Genomic DNA, 21,154 nt, shown 5'->3' on the forward strand with positions numbered 1-21,154 from the left:
GATGTCAGGGGTCGTGCCCAACCAGGTGGGCGGGAAATATGAATTAGATAATGGGAAATGCGCCCATTTGCAGCATTTCCCCCCTACCCCCCCAGCTAACCCATTGCAACCCGCTGGTCAGGCTTCACCAGGTCTAGCAGTCACAAAGGTGCCATCTGTTCTCGGGACCTGTCACTTGGCACTTCCCCGCTCACCAAACAGTTTTCTCACCTCTGGACATCTTTTCTCCTTTGAGCTCTGTCTATGCAGACATCCTGGCACCTAAGTGGCTGCCCGGGCTGCATAGACCTGTATGTATACATACAGTATAACACATACTTTAATAAAGTATAAACCTTGGGGGACCTTATACCTGGAAGGGGAAGGGGTTAGGGATACTTGGGCTCGAAAACCAGGAGTCTGGGGGACACCGTGCAGCCCCAATGTAATTCACCCCGCGTAGCCGCAAAACATACCTGCACGGAGAATTAGTGGGCTACCGGTAACTTTGTTCCCCCAAACTCCTGCAAACAAAAGGAATATATTTCGACCCAAATATCCCACCTAAAACTTACATTCCCCAAATCTCATGTCTCTTTTTTTACTCCGCTTTAACATTGGGCTGAAAATACAACTTGGTCCCTAGAACATGGTCGCAGAGCACAGATTCCCCATAGAATTCCATTGGACTTCCATAGCCCGCCCCGTCCTTATGTACAGACGGGTACCCGCAAATTATACACTATTAGCAGGTAACATAACAGTACTACAAAATACCCCGGTCAGCAACACTTTATACACTTTTTAACCCTAGTTGCTCCATAATAGCCACCCTTAATCTCCTGCTGCCAGAGTCCCTGTCCTGCAGCTATTCCCTAACAGGGACCCTAACTATACCTGGCATCCCCAGCTTACATTCCTGCAGAGGACCGTAAAATGGGAACAGAAATACAGGAAAGAACATCAAGTCGTAATATTAGACCCAAGAGCTGACACTTCAGCCCTTTGCACACAGTTTTAGGGGCAGCCGGCCGGGCTTCACCTTTATTAATGAAGGCCAGCGACACTCTATCGTTACACACGTCACTACTGGCTGTCTCCCCAGTGGTACTGTGCCGTTTGGCTCTTTCCGGCTTTCGATCTCTCCCTATTTGGCTGCCTCTTCAGCCCTCTCTTGCCCTCTGGCAATCTATCTTTTGCTTCTTGTCTCCCTCTCTCTCTTAGGTTCTTTCTTTGTTGGTCTTTTGAGCTCCCTCTCTCTCTTCTGCAGGCTTTATCTCTCTAGCTGTCTCTTTCCATTTCTCTCTGGTGGTTTCTCTATCTTGTTGTCTCTGCCTTTCTCTCTCTTCAGCTGTCTCTTTCTCACTCTGTTACTTTGGTTGTCTCTTGAGCCCGCTGTCTATTAAATCTTTTCTCCTTCTATGGTTCCCTCCCTGTCTCTGACTCTCTCCCACTGGCTGCCTCTCTATTTCCCTACAGGTGTGCCGACGTGTATTCTAAAACTTGCCTTAAATTTGCCTTGGAAAATCTGGGGCTATCACCAACAAGACCCAGGTGCATGCTGCAACATGTCAGTGACATTTCTGCAGAGACTAATTGCTTATCGGATTAACACAGCAGGGGTCCCTGGCAGTCCCATTCAGTTTGAATGGGACTGCCAGGGACCCTCGCTGTTAATCCGATGGGTCATTAGTCTGTCTGCAGAAATGTTGCAGCATGTACCTGGGTCTTGTTGGTGATAGCTCCAGATTTGTTTTAGAATACTCGTCGGCACTACAGTAGCTTTGTCTCTGTCTGTTTCTTTCTCAGCCTCTCTCTGTCTCTGCCTCATCCCTGATGGCTGTCTCTCTTTCTCTGCCTTTCCTTCTCTCTGAGTGGGGTCGGCCTATGGAACTATCTGAGCTGCCTGGCAATTCCCCCACTCCTCCCGGTCCCCCAACACTGATCTATGGCGATGGGCTGTAATTGGGGTTTCAGCTCCCTACTTTGGTAGGACCCACATCAATCATCCTCTCGGTCCCCCCTGAGACCACCTGGTCTGTGGTGATGGGCTGTAATGAGTCTCTCTCAACCCCCCCCCCCCCCAATATCTGTCAATCACCCCCTCTGGTCCTTCTGCAACCATCTGATAGAAGAGCCTGGTGCACAGAGCTAAAGAAATGTCAGGGCCTTCTCACACAGGCCCATCAACCATCCAAACTTACACATGTTGCACCTTACAGTTTAGAGACTGAAAGGGAGATCCTAAGAGGACAAGGTTTTTCTGTGCAAATAGACAAACCCGTTCAAAGTTAGGCCGAGATTATACTAGCCGTGTTGCTGCCTTCGCACCAGCTGCGCTGTAGCGCGTTGACGCAGCAGCATTTTGTTCAGACAAATTTGTCTTTTCAGGCGGCTGCCGCGTGACGGAAGCATCACGTGAGGGCGAACCAGCTTAGTGACGCGTCTGCCACGCCTCCCCAATCTCCTGCAGGCAAGTGCACAGATCGCTGTGGTTGCAGTTGTGTGCGGTCACCGCAGGCAGTATAATCTGTCTTAGAAAATAAATAACATCCCAAATCATGTTATAGCTTTTGGTCACTTTTCATATCCTGGTACTGTACGTAAACGAAAATGTGAACCCACAATTGGCATCGATCCCGAACATCTTATATTCAGCAATTCTTCAAGACAATGGGTAAAATAAGAAAGACAAATACAGACCGGCGCCTTAGAGTCCAAATAGGTGATATAAAAAGTCCAATGGATGGCTTGAAATATCCAATAGATGGTGATCTAGTCCAGTGGACAGCAGATTCATCAACAGCAAAAGTGATATGCCATGCAGGGAAGACAAGAGAACAAAATCATAGTGTAACACAGTATGGTTAAAACATATAACATATAGACATACACAGACAAACACAAGCAACACTAAACAATAGGCTGACTAATAATAAAGATTTTAATAAACACAGTAAAATCCAGCACACTGGTGACGAGCAGGTTCAGGATCCGGTGTTTTAAAACCGGAATCCTACTTACAGCAAGGCCACAGGATATGAGCAGGTAAATGGTGTATTGGTGGTCCGGCGACAGATGCTTGTGGACGCGTGCCGCGTGTAGAGTCCTGCAGGTGACTCCACGAACTGATGCCGAAAATGGCGACACTGCCTTCTCCACAGGACGCCTTCCGTTTGCACCCAGAACTGCGTCACAGCGGGCGGGACAAAGAACCCGGATCACACTGCGAATGCCAACTCCTATGAACCGCAACTCCAGGAACTGCTGCAACGATCTGCTCCTCTATCAGTGGTGCTGGTAAATGACTCTCAAAGGGGTGAGAGTGTGATCCGGGTTCTTTGTCCCGCCCGTTGTGACGCAGTTCCGGGTGCAAACGGAAGGCGTCCTGTGGAGGAGAAGGCAGTGTCGCCATTTTCGGCATCAGTTCGTGGAGTCACCTGCAGGACTCTACACGCGGCACGCGCCCACAAGCATCTGTAGCCGGACCACCAATACACCATTTACCTGCTCATATCCTGTGGCCTTGCTGTAAGTAGGATTCCGGTTTTAAAACACCGGATCCTGAACCTGCTCGTCACCAGTGTGCTGGATTTTACTGTGTTTATTAAAATCTTTATTATTAGTCAGCCTATTGTTTAGTGTTGCTTGTGTTTGTCTGTGTATGTCTATATGTTATATGTTTTAACCATACTGTGTTACACTATGATTTTGTTCTCTTGTCTTCCCTGCATGGCATATCACTTTTGCTGTTGAGGAATCTGCTGTCCACTGGACTAGATCACCATCTATTGGATATTTCAAGCCATCCATTGGACTTTTTATATCACCTATTTGGACTCTAAGGCGCCGGTCTGTATTTGTCTTTTTTGTGTTTCACTAACTGTGTTTGGGTTAGATGTTCCTGGCAGCCTTGTTTATTAATTAATTTAATATTCACACTGTTCATACAATCATTATCATATTTGTTTTGATCTGTTTTTAGCGCTAATCACACCACTCTTTTTTCCTTGTAATGGGTAAAATAAGACCTTGGATCAGGGTTACAAGCACTGTAGACACAACCCTATCCATTCAATATCAATCAGATGGTTATCACTGAAAGCTGTATTCCTCATGGCAATAACATCAGCCACAGGAGTGAGTGAACTGGGAGAACGATCTTGTGATCCCCATTTTTGCATTTTCTATCAGAATAAAGGTGTGTTGAGAATAAGTCTTCAGTGAAAAGTAATGTAATCATTCCACATTTACCAATAAATCAGGGGTACCCTCCTTCTGTCTGAACCCAAAAATCAGAAGGAAGAATCTCTGCACACGTTAGACGCTATCCGAGTATTAAAGGCCCATATCTCCAGAACAGAATCCTTTAGAAAATCCCGAAATTTGTTTCTTTTTTAAGAGTAACAATAGGGAAAACCAGCTTCCAAGACAGCCATAGCCAGATGGATTAGTACCCTCATTATATTGGCTTATGAAGCATTAGGAAACTCACCTCCACATTTTTTAAGGGCTCACTCTACTAGAGCAATCACATCTTCCTGGGCTATGAAAGCACAAGTATCCGCAGAGCACGTCTGGAAACAAGCGACTTGGTCTTCCCTTTATACTTTCTCATAACACTAACAATTAAATGTAGTCACATCAGTAGAAGCTGCCTTTGGAAGAAAATACAGTTCATACTGTATTCACCGATTAAATTATATTCTTGTAACGAATGCTCACCACAAACAAAACAGGGCCGCAAGATGTTGGTAACCACCGACCTACAACTGGGCAGCCATGTCCGGAGTGCAGAGTGATAGTCGTGTAGCTGAGTCAGGGTAGGAGAAGTCAGAATGATCGAGGTACTTGCCGTGGTGTAGGAATAGAGAGATCAGATAGTTGTTATGCTGTGCCAGCGTCCAGGGATATAGAAGTAGAAGTCCAAATGCACGCCGAGGTCAAGGGTTAGAAAGACGGGGGTCCAGATACAAGCCAAGGTCAGAACAAGATAGGCAAGACAAGGCAGCAGGGCGTTTGAGGCAAACACTAGTACACAAACGGGTTTATGCTCAGCCAGTTTGCAGTAGGGCTGACTGAGCATTTAAAGGACAGGCAGCCAATGGTAGGGCAGCACACAGCTGCAGGGTAACGAACAAGAACCACCCCTAGACATATTCAGTCCACTGGTAAACAGGGGCGAGGAGAAGTGCAGGTGTGGAATAATTCTCCTTTATATAAGTTATATCCAGTTACAATGGGCAGTGCTTACTTCTCCAAAGGGGCTTCCCTATATGACTTGTATATTCCTAGAATATGAAGGTAAATGAAAAGGACACAACGGACTTGCAGCCAGTTTTATTAAAGCAAAGAGAACCAACGATTTGGCTGGACATAGCGGCCTTCATCAAAATGGGGGATCCATGGCATTGCAGGATGTTCCTGCCAGGTACAAAGGCGCTGAATGTGAGAAACTGAAGGTGATAAGGAAGAAAAGAATGAGGGTGTGAGGGATCAAACCCCCCTATGTAATATGGTGAGAAGTGGGGTAAGGTGAGGAGAAGTTGCTGCACTGTTTCCTCTGCATTACTCACTTCTCACCGTATGAAATAGGAAAGGGAGACTGTGTCAGTATGGAGCAGAACTGCTGGACCTGAGAGAGTATCGGGAGCTTTTATCAAAGTCTGTCTGATGTATCTGCTTTTTATTCATACTATAGAACTGTACAGTATGTTACTATGTTACACTGAGCGGATGTTGCTGGTCTTTTGGCTGTTTATCTCTGACTCTTTTTATACGGTTTGGTTTACTAGATGGTTACAGTATGTCACAATCACACAATCCTGAACCATTGATGTATGTTGCAGTGTTAGATTGAAGTTCCTGTTTGAGTAGGGACCATATGTGTTTTTTGGGTGCCCCTGTCTTCTCCGGAGATAATAATCTTGGGTTTGAAAGCTCATACTAAATGCTGTATATTTGTCCAATAAAATAGATAATTCCAATTCTGTTTTCTCTATTATACAGACACAGCTGTCATCCAACAAATATAGATCAAGGAACCTCCGGTCAGCACCTCCAGAGCAGCACTGCCCACTGCCAGCACCTCCAGAGCAGCACTGCCCACTGCCAGCACCTCCAGATCAGCACTGCCCACTGCCAGCACCTCCAGAGCAGCACTGCCCAATCTCAGCACATTCAGAGCAGCACTGCCCACTGCCAGCATGGATCCACACTTATTAAGTGAGTAGAGGAGATATTTTGGTGTGTTTGAGATCTGCGAGGTGGGAATATCTGTTTATTTTGCAGTTACGCGAGTCAAACACTCAACTCCAAGTAATTTTCTGCCAGAAGGGCTAGTAATACATTTCTTTACAAGAGATATTATACCAATATCAGAGGAGGTGAAATCACAAGAAGAGCCCCCACTCCCAGCTTACATGATGGATTTTCCTTTTCTGGAGAGCTTATCCTCGATGGGAGAGACGCACAGCCCTACTGGTCTCTTCCTCCTCCAGACCAGGACTGACTAAATTTGGCACTGCCCCTCATCAGGAACCAGAAGGGGCGGGCTCATGGTCTATACCTATCCCTGATAGGCTTACACAAGCCATGAGTCACCACCACACTTGTATCCATCAGAGAGGAGCATATAGGGTGGTCAAAAGCCCATGGATTAACCTGTCACAGCCCAGACTACTTAGGACTTGGTTGACAGAGGGGAAATACAGGTAGAATAGACATACCCTGTTACAATAAGATACCTGTTCTATTGGAAAAATGCACACATGATTTGTCTAAAGTTATATTGAGGAGATTATTGTTATTGTGGTTTGAACATTGGTAGCTCCAAAATGTTCTCAGCACTCGGGGGTAAAAGCTCCCTCAGCACTCAAAGGGTTAATAACAAAGTAAACTCAATCACTTCACCCCTTTCCCATAGGAATCAGCATAGAGTATTTCTGTATACTGATATCACAAGAAGAGCCCCCACTCCCAGCTTTACATGATGGATTTTCCTTTTCTTATTGCCAGGTTTCCCAGTGGTTGTAATGGAGAGATTAGAGATTAAAGAAGAAACAAGGGAGAAAGAAGAGACGAACACTGAGGAACATCTGACCACAATAAAGAGTGAAACTGTTCCATTTCCTGTCTCTGGTGAGTACCTTTTCCCCTTTGTCTGCACAGAGGGATGTTATCTTGTTACACGGAGCATGGTCACATTTAGCGAATATTCATGGTTCATGGCCTCTCATACGTAGTCCCCAGGCCTGCTGGGTGTTATGGGACAAGCCACATGCAGCAGAGTTAGAAGTGCAATATGGCTCTCAGACACGTATAAAGGTTGGAAATGCAGAGTTATGAGTATCTGACCGTCAATAGATGCGATAAAAACACATTTGGAAAACATAATCAAGAGACCCTTCCCCTGTCTGACCAGTGTATTCTGCCTGTGCTCATGTATGGATGTGAAACTGAGACCCTGAATGTGAATATAATTCAGAACCTTCAGACAACTAAAAGAAATATGGTGAGATGTATGCTGGGTATTACCCAAAGAGACGGGGAAATAATGGATGAGTTCAAACACAAACAAAACTCTGTCCCTTTATCACAGGGGTGGGGAACCTTTTTTCTGCCAAGGGCCATTTGGATATTTATAACATCATTCGCGGGCCATACAAAATTATCAACTTAAAAATTAGCCTGCTATATTTGGTCAAACATTTAATTAACTCACCCCTAATGTGATGGCTGGAACTGCTTCTCTTTGGTGAGTCGTGTGATGTTAGCTGGTATTGATGATGTTGCTACTCGCAACTGGTTTTCCAGGTTTGGGTGGGTGACTGACTGACTGACTGACACTTATGTGACTGACTGACACTTGTGTGACTGACTGACACTTGGGTGACTGACTGACTGACACTTGGGTGACTGACTGACTGACACTTGGGTGACTGACTGACAGACTGACACTTGGGTGACTGACTGACTGACTGACACTTGGGTGACTGACTGACTGACACTTGGGTGACTGAATGACGGACACTTGGGTGACAGACTGACACTTGGGTGACTGACTGACTGACACTTGGGTGACTGACTGACACTTGGGTGACTGACTGACACTTGGGTGACAGACTGACACTTGGGTGACTGACTGACACTTGGGTGACTGAGTGATACTTGGGTGACTGACTGACACTTGGGTGACTGACTGACTAACACTTGGGTGACTGACTGACACTTGGGTGGTGGGTGACTATGACTGACTGTGGGTTGGTGTCTGTATTCTCTCACACACACACAAATCGGAGAGGGGGGGGGAATCACACACTCTCAGACCCTCTCACTCATACACTCACTCTCTCACTCACTTTCAGACACTCTCTAAATAAGAATGACAATCAGCTGCAAGAAGTGGCAATTTGAGATGCATGAGGGACGGTCTGACAGCTTAGATCACACAGTCATTTATGGGGCACAGATCATTGGGGGGGGTGTCTGCAAAAGTTAATCATACAATATGTATTGAAGTCCAGGAGACCAATGATGCTGGGATTAGGCGTCAGGCCTGGTGGTGTCCCAGGGCCCTCCTGCCCTTCCCCTGTCAGGGCCCTGCATAGCTCCCTCTCATCTTACACTGCGGCACTGCGGAGCAGGTGCCCTCCTCCGAAGCTGCTGCCCGGTGTGGGGAGGAGGAGGAGAGACGGTAGTGAGGTGCCTCTCCCTCCGCAGACTCGTTCTTCTATCCCCCAAGCACACACACACACACCGACACACACACACACAGACAGTAACAGTGACACACACAGTGATCGTGAGACACACACAGATACAGACAGTGAGACACACAGACAGTGAGACACACAGACAATGAGACACACAGTGAGACACACAGACAGTGAGACACACAGACAGTGAGACACACAGACAGTGAGACACACAGACAGGGAGACACACAGACAGGGAGACACACAGACAGGGAGACACACACAGGGAGAGAAAGAACCCTATGTGATGCACTCAGCCCTACTAATGAAAATAATAAACTTTTATTTATTGAAAGATGCAAACATAACAAATATATTGGGTGAAAGATATTAATCTTTTTGGACGTAAGTTGGCCCTTAAAAAATTCCATAAAAGACGGGAAAATATGACTCTAACCCAGGAGTTTTTGGAGCTAACTGACGACCAAGACCGTGAATACCTCAAAATGCTGTCATCCTTAGAGGAGGAGACGAATAGACCTCCTGGTCTCTGCCCCTTCACCACACTCAGACCCAAAAGCAAGTTCTCGCCATCCCTAAGTGCTGATACCAACATTAATATGTTTCTCAAACTAGTCACCAAAGATTTTCAAAAAATGTCCACAGGAGGGGGTCAAGAAAACCTCACAAGAGATGAAAAAAGTGCATTAAAAGAACTCTCAGAATTAAAAGGGATTATTATCAAGCCCGCCGACAAAGGGGGGAACATTGTAATCTTAGAAGAAGACAAATATGTCTTAGAAAATGTGAGGCTACTAAAAGATAAAAAATGTTATGCTGCGTTACAACAGGACCCCACTCTGGCTTTTTCTAAAAGCCTGAGGAAAATTCTACAGAAGGGTCTGGATAACAAAGTAATCTCGCCACAGGAATTTAAGTATATGATGGTTGAGAAGCCTAAAATAGCCACATTTTATAGTATTCCTAAGTTACATAAGAATGCCGTTAACCCCCCTGGAAGACCTATTGTCTCCGGCATAGAATCCCTCAATGAACCTGCCAGTACCTATCTGGATCAGGTTTTGAGACCGTATGTAACCAATCTTCCTTCCCACACAATTGACACCACAGATATTCTAAGGAGAATAGATGGTATACAGGTATCCAAAGATACATTCTTGGCATCACTCGATGTGGAATCCCTGTATACCAGTATCCAACATGATGTGGGAATCAGATCTGTGTCACATTTTCTGAAAACCCGAAGCTCTGATTATAATAATCATAATGAATTCATACTTGAGCTTTTGGATTATGTTCTTAAGCACAATTATTTCTTGTTTAAGGGCACCTTCTACCACCAACTCCAGGGTACTGCTATGGGCACCACGTGTGCCCCCACGTATGCAAATATCTACCTGGGTTGGTGGGAGGAGATGACGGTCTTCTCTCAGGAGATGCTAACACATACACAGCACGTCGAATTATGGTCACGCTACATTGATGACGTGCTGTGTCTGTGGAATGGGACAGTAGCAGAATTTAATGCCTTCGTGACAGCACTGAACTGTAATAATCACAACCTACGCCTAACGAGTGAAATTAATCAGGAGCAGATTACATTCTTGGACCTAGTGATTTTCAAAGACAACGATGGCGTCCTCCAGTCTACAGTCCACACCAAGGCCACTGCTACCAACAACCTGTTGTCTTTCAGTAGTCATCATCCCAGACCGCAGGTTGAGGGCATTCCAGTGGGACAGTTCTTACGAGCTAAAAGAAACTGCTCCACAAGTGGTGACTTTGAGAAACAATGTCAAATTATGAGCCAGAAGTTTATGGATAGAGGCTACAGTAAGAGCTGCATTAATAGAGCTTATAAACGAGCCAAATATTCAGATCGCAACATGCTACTGTATGATAAAAAGCAAATGGTGAACGAACCAAGTACAGTAAGAATAATTGGTACGTACAGCAGACAGTGGAGAGAGATCAAAAGGGTCCTCAATAAACACTGGCACATCCTTTTGGAGGATGAGGTATATAAGTCAGTGCTTAATGATACTCCATCCATCACATACAGGAGACCCAAAAACCTGTCTGACACTTTAGTACACAGCCACTACAAAACTCCAAACACAACAACTTGGCTCAGTAACACCACAAAGGGCACTTTCAAGTGCGGGACTTGCAAGGCATGTGGTCACATTAACTCACAAAAAACATTTAAAAATGCCACTGGTTCAGCCACATATACAATCAAGGACTACTTCAACTGTAAAACAAGTGCAGTGATTTATCTAGCGACATGTAGATGCGGTCTGATGTATGTGGGCAAAACTTCACGCCAACTACGTCGCCGCATCCTTGAACATGTAAGCACCATCAGAAATGAAGTAGATACGCCGTTGGCACGACACATTAATTTGTGTCATCATGGCGATACCACATCAGTTGGTTTTCAAGGCATTGAACATGTATCACTCGGTCTCCGTGGAGGCGATATTGACAATGCTCTACTGAGAAAAGAGGCTAGATGGATTTTCATTCTGGGCACGCAGGCACCTCATGGTTTGAATGAGGATTTCAATTATAGTGCATTCCTATGAGACCCTCTTCACCATGCGCCCTCTCTAACCTCCCCATCCTCTAATACATCTATGGATAGGACCACCAATACCTACCTCAGAATCATTATGTACACCTATATTAATGTATGTGTGTATTTAAATGCCCAGGCTCTCCTAATAAAATAATAACATTATAATTATTAGAGGGCATATGTATGCATTAAAGTTAAAAACAATCACAATATTAGCATGTAGATCTTAATAATACTGCAATTACAAGAGGGTACATTTACATCATAACAATCAATAAGGCAATCAGTCATTTTGCGTGCATCTGCTTTATTAAAGGTTTTTAACCCCCATATGTATTTTTAACCACAGGATACCCTTGTCACAGACCTTATTTGCATAACTGATACCAGGGGCCGCGCTGACAGCATTAGGTAAAGGAGGAGCTTTCCTCTTAGTGTGTCACCAGCGCTCCATGGCAACAGCAGGGTATAAAAGGCAGGTCTGTGCAGGGCGCCCTCCCTCCCCGGAAGAAGTTCCCTTGCTGGAACGAAACGCGCGTCGGGATGATGTCATAGCGACGCCGGCTGTACTGTTGCAGTGTCAAACTCATAGGAGTTTGTTCACGTCCTGTAGATGAGCTTTAAACTTTGATGTGGGCCACAGATGTGGATCCCACTAGCTAGAAACTAGGCATATGAGAGCTTCTGCTGGCACAGGCTAGCCCTAAGTATATATACACAGCAGGGCTGTGACAACATCTCTCACCCCCCATCTGGAAGGAGCCAGATTGAATGTGAGTCCTGGCTATTAGTCTGGAGTACCCTTATGAGGTTAATAACGGGGTATACTCACCTGTACTCACTTCCTAGCAGCGCTCCCCTTGATTTGTCATCAGGGGGGTCTCTTCCCTATCTGGGTTTGCATTTGGCTCCCTGTGTATGCAGCAGTGTTATGCACCTCACTGCAGCCTTGTAACACAGAGCGGAACCACTAATGCACTACCAATGCTCCCAGCGCCTGTGTATTACAATACCTGTGTAGAGTGCACATTAGTTGTTTCCCCCACAGGGTCATATACATTGTGCATCCACCATATTCACACACTAGTATTGTGAAAATGTACAGTTTCTCTTATCTACTGTGCATCACACGAGTTATGACACTACCTGGTCATTCAGAGTGAACGCACATCAGAACTGCACAGTACACTTTTTAGGTTTTAAATATATTTGTTATGTTTGCATCTTTCAATAAATAAAAATTTATTATTTTCATTAGTAGGGCTGAGTGCATCACATAGGGTTCTTTCTCTCTCCTCCTATACGATAATTTTCACCCTGATAGCACCTCCCTAGAAAGTCTATTTTGAGCTGAGCAGGATTCTCCCCTCCCCACCCCTCACCCTCCCCCTTCCCCCACTGACTACACACAGGGAGACACACAGACAGGGAGACACACAGACAGGGAGACACATAGACAGGGAGACACACAGACAGTGAGACACACATACAGTGTGACACACACACACACACAGAGAGACAGTGACACACACACACAGTGACAGTGACACACACACAGTGACACACAGACAGAAACACACTGTGACAGTCACACACACATACACACACACACAGTGACAGGGCCAGACACACACAGTGACAGTGCCAGACACACACACACACACACACAGTGACATTGACACACACACAGAGTGACAGAGACAGACACACACACACACACACACAATAAGCCCATCTCTGCAAACACAAACAAAAATAAGGCCTCTCCCTCCTTGGGGTGGGTAAGGTGCCTGGGAGGGGGTATAAGGGGGCATGTGGGTTACCTGGGGCCCGTGGATGGGCTGCTGGAGCAGTATAGGTAGCCAGTGCAGATGAGACTGGCAGGCCCGCGGAGCCTGAAGGGAGGGACAGAGGAGCGGAGCCTAAGGAGCCCGGCATTACTGGAGGAGAGAAGGGAGGGGGGCAGTGCTGAGGGAAGGGGAGAGCCCAGCATTACTGGAGGAGAGAAGGGAGGGGGGCAGTGCTGAGGGAAGGGGAGGCCCGGCATTACTGGAGGAGAGAAGGGAGGGGGGCTGTGCTGAGGGAAGGGGAGGGCCCAGCATTACTGAAGGAGAGAAGGGAGGGGGGCAGTGCTGAGGGAAGGGGAGAGCCCAGCATTACTGGAGGAGAGAAGGGAGGGGGGCAGTGCTGAGGGAAGGGGAGGACCCGGCATTACTGGAGGAGAGAAGGGAGGGGGGCAGTGCTGAGGGAAGGGGAGAGCCCAGCATTACTGGAGGAGAGAAGGGAGGGGAGCAGTGCTGAGGGAAGGGGAGGACCCGGCATTACTGGAGGAGAGAAGGGAGGGGGGCAGTGCTGAGGGAAGGGGAGGCCCGGCATTACTGGAGGAGAGAAGGTAGGGGGGCTGTGCTGAGGGAAGGGGAGGGCCCAGCATTACTGAAGGAGAGAAGGGAGGGGGGCTGTGCTGAGGGAAGGGGGGCTGTGCTGAGGGAAGGGGAAGGCCCAGCATTACTGAAGGAGAGAAGGGAGGGGGGCTGTGCTGAGAGAAGGGGAGGTCTGGCATTACTGGAGGAGAGAAGGGAGGGGGGCGGAGCTGAGGGAAGGGGAGGACCCGGCATTACTGGAGGAGAGAAGGGAGGGGGCAGTGCTGAGAGAAGGGGAGGCCCGGCATTACTGGAGGAGAGAAGGGAGGGGGACAGTGCTGAGGGAAGGGGAGGACCCGGCATTACTGGAGGAGAGAAGGGAGGGGGGCAGTGCTGACGGAAGGGGAGGGCCCGGCATTACTGGAGGAGAGAAGGGAGGGGGGCAGTGCTGAGGGAAGGGGCGGACCCGGCATTACTGGAGGAGAGAAGGGAGGGGGGCAGTGCTGAGGGAAGGGGAGGCCCGGCATTACTGAAGGAGAGAAGGGAAGGGGGCTGTGCTGAGGGAAGGGCCCAGCATTACTGAAGGAGAGAAGGGAGGGGGGCTGTGCTGAGGGAAGGGGAGGGCCCAGCATTACTGAAGGAGAGAAGGGAGGGGGCTGTGCTGAGAGAAGGGGAGGTCTGGCATTACTGGAGGAGAGAAGGGAGGGGGGCGGAGCTGAGGGAAGCGGAGGACCCGGCATTACTGGAGGAGAGAAGGGAGGGGGGCAGTGCTGAGAGAAGGGGAGGCCCGGCATTACTGGAGGAGAGAAGGGAGGGGGACAGTGCCGAGGGAAGGGGAGGACCCGGCATTACTGGAGGAGAGAAGGGAGGGGGGCAGTGCTGACGGAAGGGGAGGGCCCGGCATTACTGGAGGAGAGAAGGGAGGGGGGCAGTGCTGAGGGAAGGGGCGGACCCGGCATTACTGGAGGAGAGAAGGGAGGGGGGCAGTGCTGGAGGAGAGAAGGGAGGGGGGCTGTGCTGAGAGAAGGGGAGGTCTGGCATTACTGGAGGAGAGAAGGGAGGTGGGCTGTGCTGAGGGAAGGGGAGGTCTGGCATTACTGGAGGAGAGAAGGGAGTGGGGCGGTGCTGAGGGAAAGGGAGGTCCGGCATTACTGAAGGAGAGAAGGGGAGGGCCCGGCATTACTGGAGGAGAGAAGGGAGGGGGGCAGCGCTGAGGGATGGGGAGACCCGGCATTACTGGAGGAGAGAAGGGAGGGGGGCGGTGCTGAGGGAAGGGGAGACCCGGCTTGCACCCTACAATTGCTCCCTGCAGGAAGAGGCGGGCCAAAAAAATAAATCATGGCAGAGTGACAGCACGGGCAGCCAATCAGGGGAGGGGGAGGTTTTTTTTTTTAACCTTTTTTGCATGCTTGCTTCCCGCGGGCCGGACGTTCCCCACCCCTGCTTTATCACATGGGAGAAAATGTAAAATAACTGTGTGGCCGTGTGTGTGTGTGTGTGTGTGTGTGTGACTATCTGTACCTGGTTTTCACTACATCTGACTGAGATAGGACAACAGGACATTTTTATTGTTTTACTTCAGTAAATATACTGTTATTATATCACAGTTTACTATTAAATTACTAGTTATCTGGTTTGTTATTCTTATTTGTTAATTAACTTTACATTATAAACCTAACATTACCGTCCATTGTGTCCAATCCACACACCACACACACAATCTTCAGGCCATATCAGGGAGAAGGAGTGGCTCAGTGAGTAAAGACACTGACTGGCACTGAGTTTGAATCAGGGGAACCTGGTTCAATTCCCAGTGTCGGCTCCTTGTGACCTTGGACACAAGTCAATGTATCTCCCTGTGTCTCTGGCACCAACATCATAGATTGTAAGCTCCACAGGGCAGTGCAAAATGTCTCTGTAAAGTGCTATGTAAAACTAGCAGCGCTATACAAGAACATGCTATTATTATTTTATTTCCGACAGACCAGGAAGGGTCTGCTAGGGTTGTCCCAGTCTTCAAAAGTGAGGACAAAAACATTGTCTCAAACTATAGACCAAACTTTCCTTCCAATATTATCCAGACTTCGGACAATGTAACTACTTCAAATTAAGCGATTACTATAACCAGGCAAATTTCCTTAGCCAGCTCCAATCCGGCTTTTGCCCCAAACACTCCACAGTAACTACCCTCTTGCATGTTTGAAACGAGATCCATGGAAAGTGTAGCTCACCACAAACCAGACGCGGCCGCGAGGGTGAGGTAGGGAATTGTATAAATGCCAACCCACAACTGCGAGGGCGCGCCTAGAGTGTAGATTGGTCTTGCAAGCCGGGTCAGCAGGGAGTATAGAATGTAGAGTGGTCGTTTATACTTGGTGGGTCTGGATTGGAGTGTATCAGATCGTTGGAGTACTTTGCCAAAGTTGGGATTGGAGAGTGTAGAGTAATCGTTGTGAGGATAGCTGAGGTCAGGATTAGAGAGTTCAGAATGGTCGTACGTAGCCGGGTCAGGAGAGGAGAGATGCGGAGTCCAATACGAAGCAGGGGTCAGGCAGAAGCAGGAATCAGGCAGGAAACAACAAGGTTCAAGGCAGGAATATAGCAAGGCACAGCGTCACACTAGGTTATGCTCAGCAATGTGTGAATGAGCAAGGCAGCTATATAAAGAGCCATCAACCAATGGAGAACCAGGGCGGAGCAGAAGAGGGGAATCCCATAGCCCTATGACACAAAGTAGAGAAAAAAAGGTGAATGAACCCCCAAAGTCTGATGCTGCAAGCTAGGCAGGTAAACTTTCAGTCCATAGAGCACAGAGATAAAAACAACCGACATTCCCTGAAGAAGTATCATCTTGCTCCGAAGAGAAGGGAAGGGTACTTTTGCCTGAGGAGTATGCCGAGTTCAGCTGTCCTGTTATAACCATGGATGACTCTAAAATTCCCACAGCAAAGAATAGTTCTTCTCTCCCTATTCCCCCCACCGTATCGCATGCAACCTCTGAATTTGGGATTCCAACTCCTCAGACAATACTGTCTCTCACTGACTTTTCCACAGTATTTGAGGTATCCGCTACAGACTGCATGACTGCTATCGCAAACTCAGGGTTACCTCTCAGGGAGGTTTCTGTAGTACCTAATGTATTGACTGTTTCAAAGGACCATGTTAGGTCCATCTACCTGACCAGACCTTAGAGCAGGTAACCTCTTTTACTCTACCCAGGGAGTTTTCATCACGCGGCTGCTATACTCTTTTGGTCTCAGATATGAGAGTTACGAGCCCGGAGTGAGAGAAAGCAGTAACACATGGGATACCGATTCCTCACAACTGACTTTAATAAGAAGAGAGCAGTTTTTATACACAAAGCCGTTGTCGGTTCATTACATCTGTTACAAATTGAGTTCCCACATATAGATCACACATCTAAATTTACATGTAATCTTTACAAAATGCCTTTATGTAGACATTTTACTGCTGAGCAATAGCTATTTAATGGGGTCTTATAAGGCGGTCTTGTCTTCTTGTGCAGATGACATGTTGACCCAGCTGATCTAAAACTTAACGGAGACTATAATATGTAACTATTTAAGTCCCTGAGTAGAATGAAGCTGACGCACATTGCCTTAACCTTTTCAGGTCCTGAAGGGAACAAAACTGACAGATACAATTTTTAACCTTACATTCCCTCCTTTTCGTTCTGGAAGAACAATCCAATCGACCAGTCCCATTTATTCTTCTGCGTACCACTCAGGAGAGGAAAAACTCCAAGGGAGAAACCTCACAGAAACCTATCTCTTTTAGGTATCTTGTTTGATAATCAGAGATGAATATATGGGTGGTTGACGAGTACCAAGAGTATTGGTATTTCTCGCTCTCATTGTGGGGGACATATACATAACTGTAGAGCTAGAAGCAGAAACAGCTTTCTTTGTCAAAAATAGAGCTGATTACACTTTTAGCCATCTGGATTAATACATACACACAGAGTAATAAACCTGCAATTGCCATGATTCCATAAAGAATTTTCATTCCCAATTCGCCTAGCCAATTTCCAAGGCCAAAGGTAAAATTGAACCCTTTTGGTTCCTCTCGCATTCTAGATTGAATTTCTGCTAGAGTGTCTATATCATGGTGTATGCTTTTTGATTGGGTGTCAATATAAGCACAACATTCTTTACCCCCTAACTAACAAACCCCTCATTGTGCTGCCATCAGATAACCTAATGTCATACACTTTTGCAATACTGTTGCTCTAATTTGTTGCTATTTGCTACTGAGACTTAAAATAGCGTCTTTAGTATCGTTAAAAAACGGCATCTATATTGACTACTAAAAAATCTAATTTTGCATATTGATCATATATTCCTAAAAGGGTATTAGACCTCCCGCTATTCTCTTAACTGAGCTACTTTTAATAATTAATGCCCTTCAATTTCGTATTTTTTGCTTATGTAGGGTGGACATTATTTGAAAAGCGGGCAAATTCTATTTCTGAGAATAAGTGGGGGTTGGTGGGGGTTAATATTTCCTAGGAACGACTGCACAACACATACATTTACTCAGAATATCGGATCAGACAAAATGGCTACCATGGTCAAAATGGCTGACTTATGATCCTTTCCTTGTGGTTGACACACGCCCTTGGGTGACCTCCCCACCTTCCTCATGTCCAATCTTCTCAGCCCCCTCTTATCCTTTAGAGACAGTCTTTTTAAAGAACAGTTAACCATATCATAGTCCTGCCGGACCAAAAAAATAGTCCCATAGTGCATAACTTGATTCCTTTCTGGCCATTGTATCGGCCCAGTTGATTTCTTTTTCATCTCTTCTTCTGGGGGACTGCTGACATTTTCTTCACCAAAAAGAGACATAGCATCAGTGGGGGGGTTGCAACGCACTTCTGGACCAAAGTTATGCTGTTCATAACATATACATAGAGAGTAATGAGTAGGACAGACACATATACAAAAACATCCACTAGCTTCGCTCCCAGCGAAATAATCTAACCACCAAGTCCCAGCAAATCGCAACCCTCATCTCTACCTTTAATCACTGGAACCACTTTTCCCAAATAATATAACCTGGACTAGATGCAGGATATATTGTATCTATCCTTCTGTCACAGAGTAAATAACCTCCCTAGAACAAACTCTTATTTCTACTCCCTTCGTAACTAATTTCTTATATAGTTCTACAAATATCTTATAACATCTTGTCTTTTTCCAAGGGGTTAAATATAACTCTCGTGTTACTGGGGTGCAACCTATTGGGTATGGATAGTACGTTGCACATAAGATGTGGGTTTTGTTTGCCAGGATTCCATTATATAACAAAATATTCCTCTTACTACCCTATCGTCTTCATGTGGACACCACTTATATAAACCTAATAGAATAAACATTGTAATTAAAATAATAAAACCTGTAAAAAAGGTTATTAAAAAGTTCAAAGTTCATATGTTGAGGTCCGGATTTTCTGCCTATCAACTTTTCTCCTTCTTTGGTTAGTGCCGGGTTTTCTTATGAACCAAAACACCAACTGAGAACGGTCTTTCGGCCTTCCCTCCTGTGTTGAGGTTTAATTTGAAGCGACTGTGAATGCACTTGTGTAACATGGATCCAGGAAAAATACTCTGACGGGTTAGAATCTGAAATGGGCCTCTCCATTTTAGATAAGAAGCACTTTTGCGTCACCTTTATCTTCATCTAATTGGAAGGACTGCACCTGGACATGAGACACTCAAACAATTGCATTAGTTTCACACAATAGACGCTGATTAAAATCGTCTGTTTAGAGCATAATCATGCAACATTAAATCTACAAGGTACCTGGGGTGACCATTGGTCTACCCAGGAGAGAAAAATAAATTATTTCTGACTGTCACGGTAGGCCAGGCCAAATACACCTTTATATTTAAGGGATCAGTCACAAGTCAAAACAGGCAGAAAAATCAATTGCGGTTTATTCGGATAAGACCTCGGAAACACACAGAAACACAAGAAACAGAGAATATACTTTGGGGGACCTTATTCTTATTAGGGAAATAACTTGGGGAGATTTGGGCTCGAAATCCAGGAGTCTGGGGGACACAGGGAAGCCCTGGTGTAATTCACCCTGCGTACCATCAACTCATGCCTGCTCGCTGGGGAAAAATAAATGACTACCAGCACTTTGGCCCCCCAACTCCTGCAACCAAAATAATTATATTTTCACCCAAATATCCCCTTAAAACTGACACACAAGAAATTTCACAGTTCAGCTAAGGGAACAGGACGTGGATATAGGGAAATAACAGGGTCAGTTCACTTTCAGGCCATCTATATCTGAGCTGGGTCATTGAAATGCTAATTCACATGTAATTCACATGCTACTTCACACTGCCTTTTGTCACCTAACCTGGGTTTAAATCACAGGACAAACACAATGCATTGTAGGTTTAAAAACACATAAAACCAACATGTAGACCCAAGAACTTTCACTCCACCATTTACACCTATCATGTGGGGTTCTAAAACCTTCTCTTCTCTAAGACACCAGCTAAGAATACCTTGCTGGCAGGCAAGACAGGCCAAAATATCCCCCCCCCCCCTTTTTCCCTCATGTGCCAGAAGTCTCTGCCCTGCAGCTATTTTTCATAAAGAGGCCATCCATACAAGGCAATCCACTTATAAGCTTGCACAGGCAGCTGCAGTCCCATGAGGCAAAGGGAATACACAGAGAATGTTTTAACTAGCCCACTAGGCTTACACAGTTAATCCCACATACACAGTTCCTAGCTTATACCCCTATGGGGGACAGTATTAAAGGGAAGCTAAATTACAGGCAACACAGTAGGGTAAATATTAGACCCAAGAGCTGACTCTCTCAGCCCTTGCCATACGATTTCAGGGGCAGCCAGCCGGGCTCCACCTTTATTAATGAAGGCCGGCTACGCCTATTGCCACACTGATAGACAAAACAGCAATAATACCAGCAATAATATCCCTCCTTTTTGTTCACATCTTATTACATGTGAACAATATCACACAAAGGATAACAGTTTTTAAAACATAACCTTAATGTATAGCAAAACTAACCTGAAACCTTTGGATATAAAATTTACATTAAAAATCTCAAAACCCTACTGAATATAAATATAATCTGCTATAGTCTTCTGACAGAAACTTTTAAAACACAAAGTAACATCTGGTTTACTGAAAGAAGAACCTGTAGCATAAAAAACTTATAGACACAGATTTAAAGGTGGGACACATTTGAGAGAAAAAGATGGTTAAAAATGATTAAATATTTGATCAACTTTGCAGAAAAATAATTCCATATAGAACCCTCTAGTACACTGGCAGACCTGGCTAGGGTCCATTTTCCTTGTCCGTTGCTTTACTGCTATTTCAGGGTCTGCACACTTATATGTACCTCAGCACTAGAGTTTTTGAGTTGTTCTGATTACATTGGACTAGTGGTTACTTTATCCACTTGTTCACACTGCAAGACACTAGTTTAATGATTCTATGCAGTTAATC

At 45.9% G+C, this 21,154-nt stretch overlaps 1 protein-coding gene across 12 annotated transcripts in view; it reads left to right on the forward strand.

Annotated features, from left to right (window-relative positions):
* Positions 1-21,154, forward strand: part of LOC142488010 (uncharacterized) — a 46,856-nt gene that overhangs the window by 16,016 nt on the left and 9,686 nt on the right. For 8 of the 12 annotated variants that reach the window (XM_075588324.1, XM_075588326.1, XM_075588327.1 and 5 more), the window contains 3 exons: positions 2,371-2,452; positions 5,989-6,204; positions 6,997-7,119. In XM_075588324.1, coding sequence (XP_075444439.1) covers positions 6,186-6,204; positions 6,997-7,119 — 142 coding nt within the window. In that variant the 5' untranslated portion in view covers positions 2,371-2,452; positions 5,989-6,185. Of the gene's footprint in view, positions 1-2,370; positions 2,453-2,493; positions 2,657-4,911; positions 5,411-5,988; positions 6,205-6,996; positions 7,120-21,154 lie in introns of those variants that run through there. The other 4 variants (XM_075588331.1, XM_075588333.1, XM_075588335.1 and 1 more) reach the window with 3 other exon arrangements.

The sequence above is a fragment of the Ascaphus truei genome, chromosome 2, assembly GCF_040206685.1.
Source record: "Ascaphus truei isolate aAscTru1 chromosome 2, aAscTru1.hap1, whole genome shotgun sequence".
Taxonomy (NCBI): Eukaryota; Metazoa; Chordata; class Amphibia; order Anura; family Ascaphidae; genus Ascaphus; species Ascaphus truei.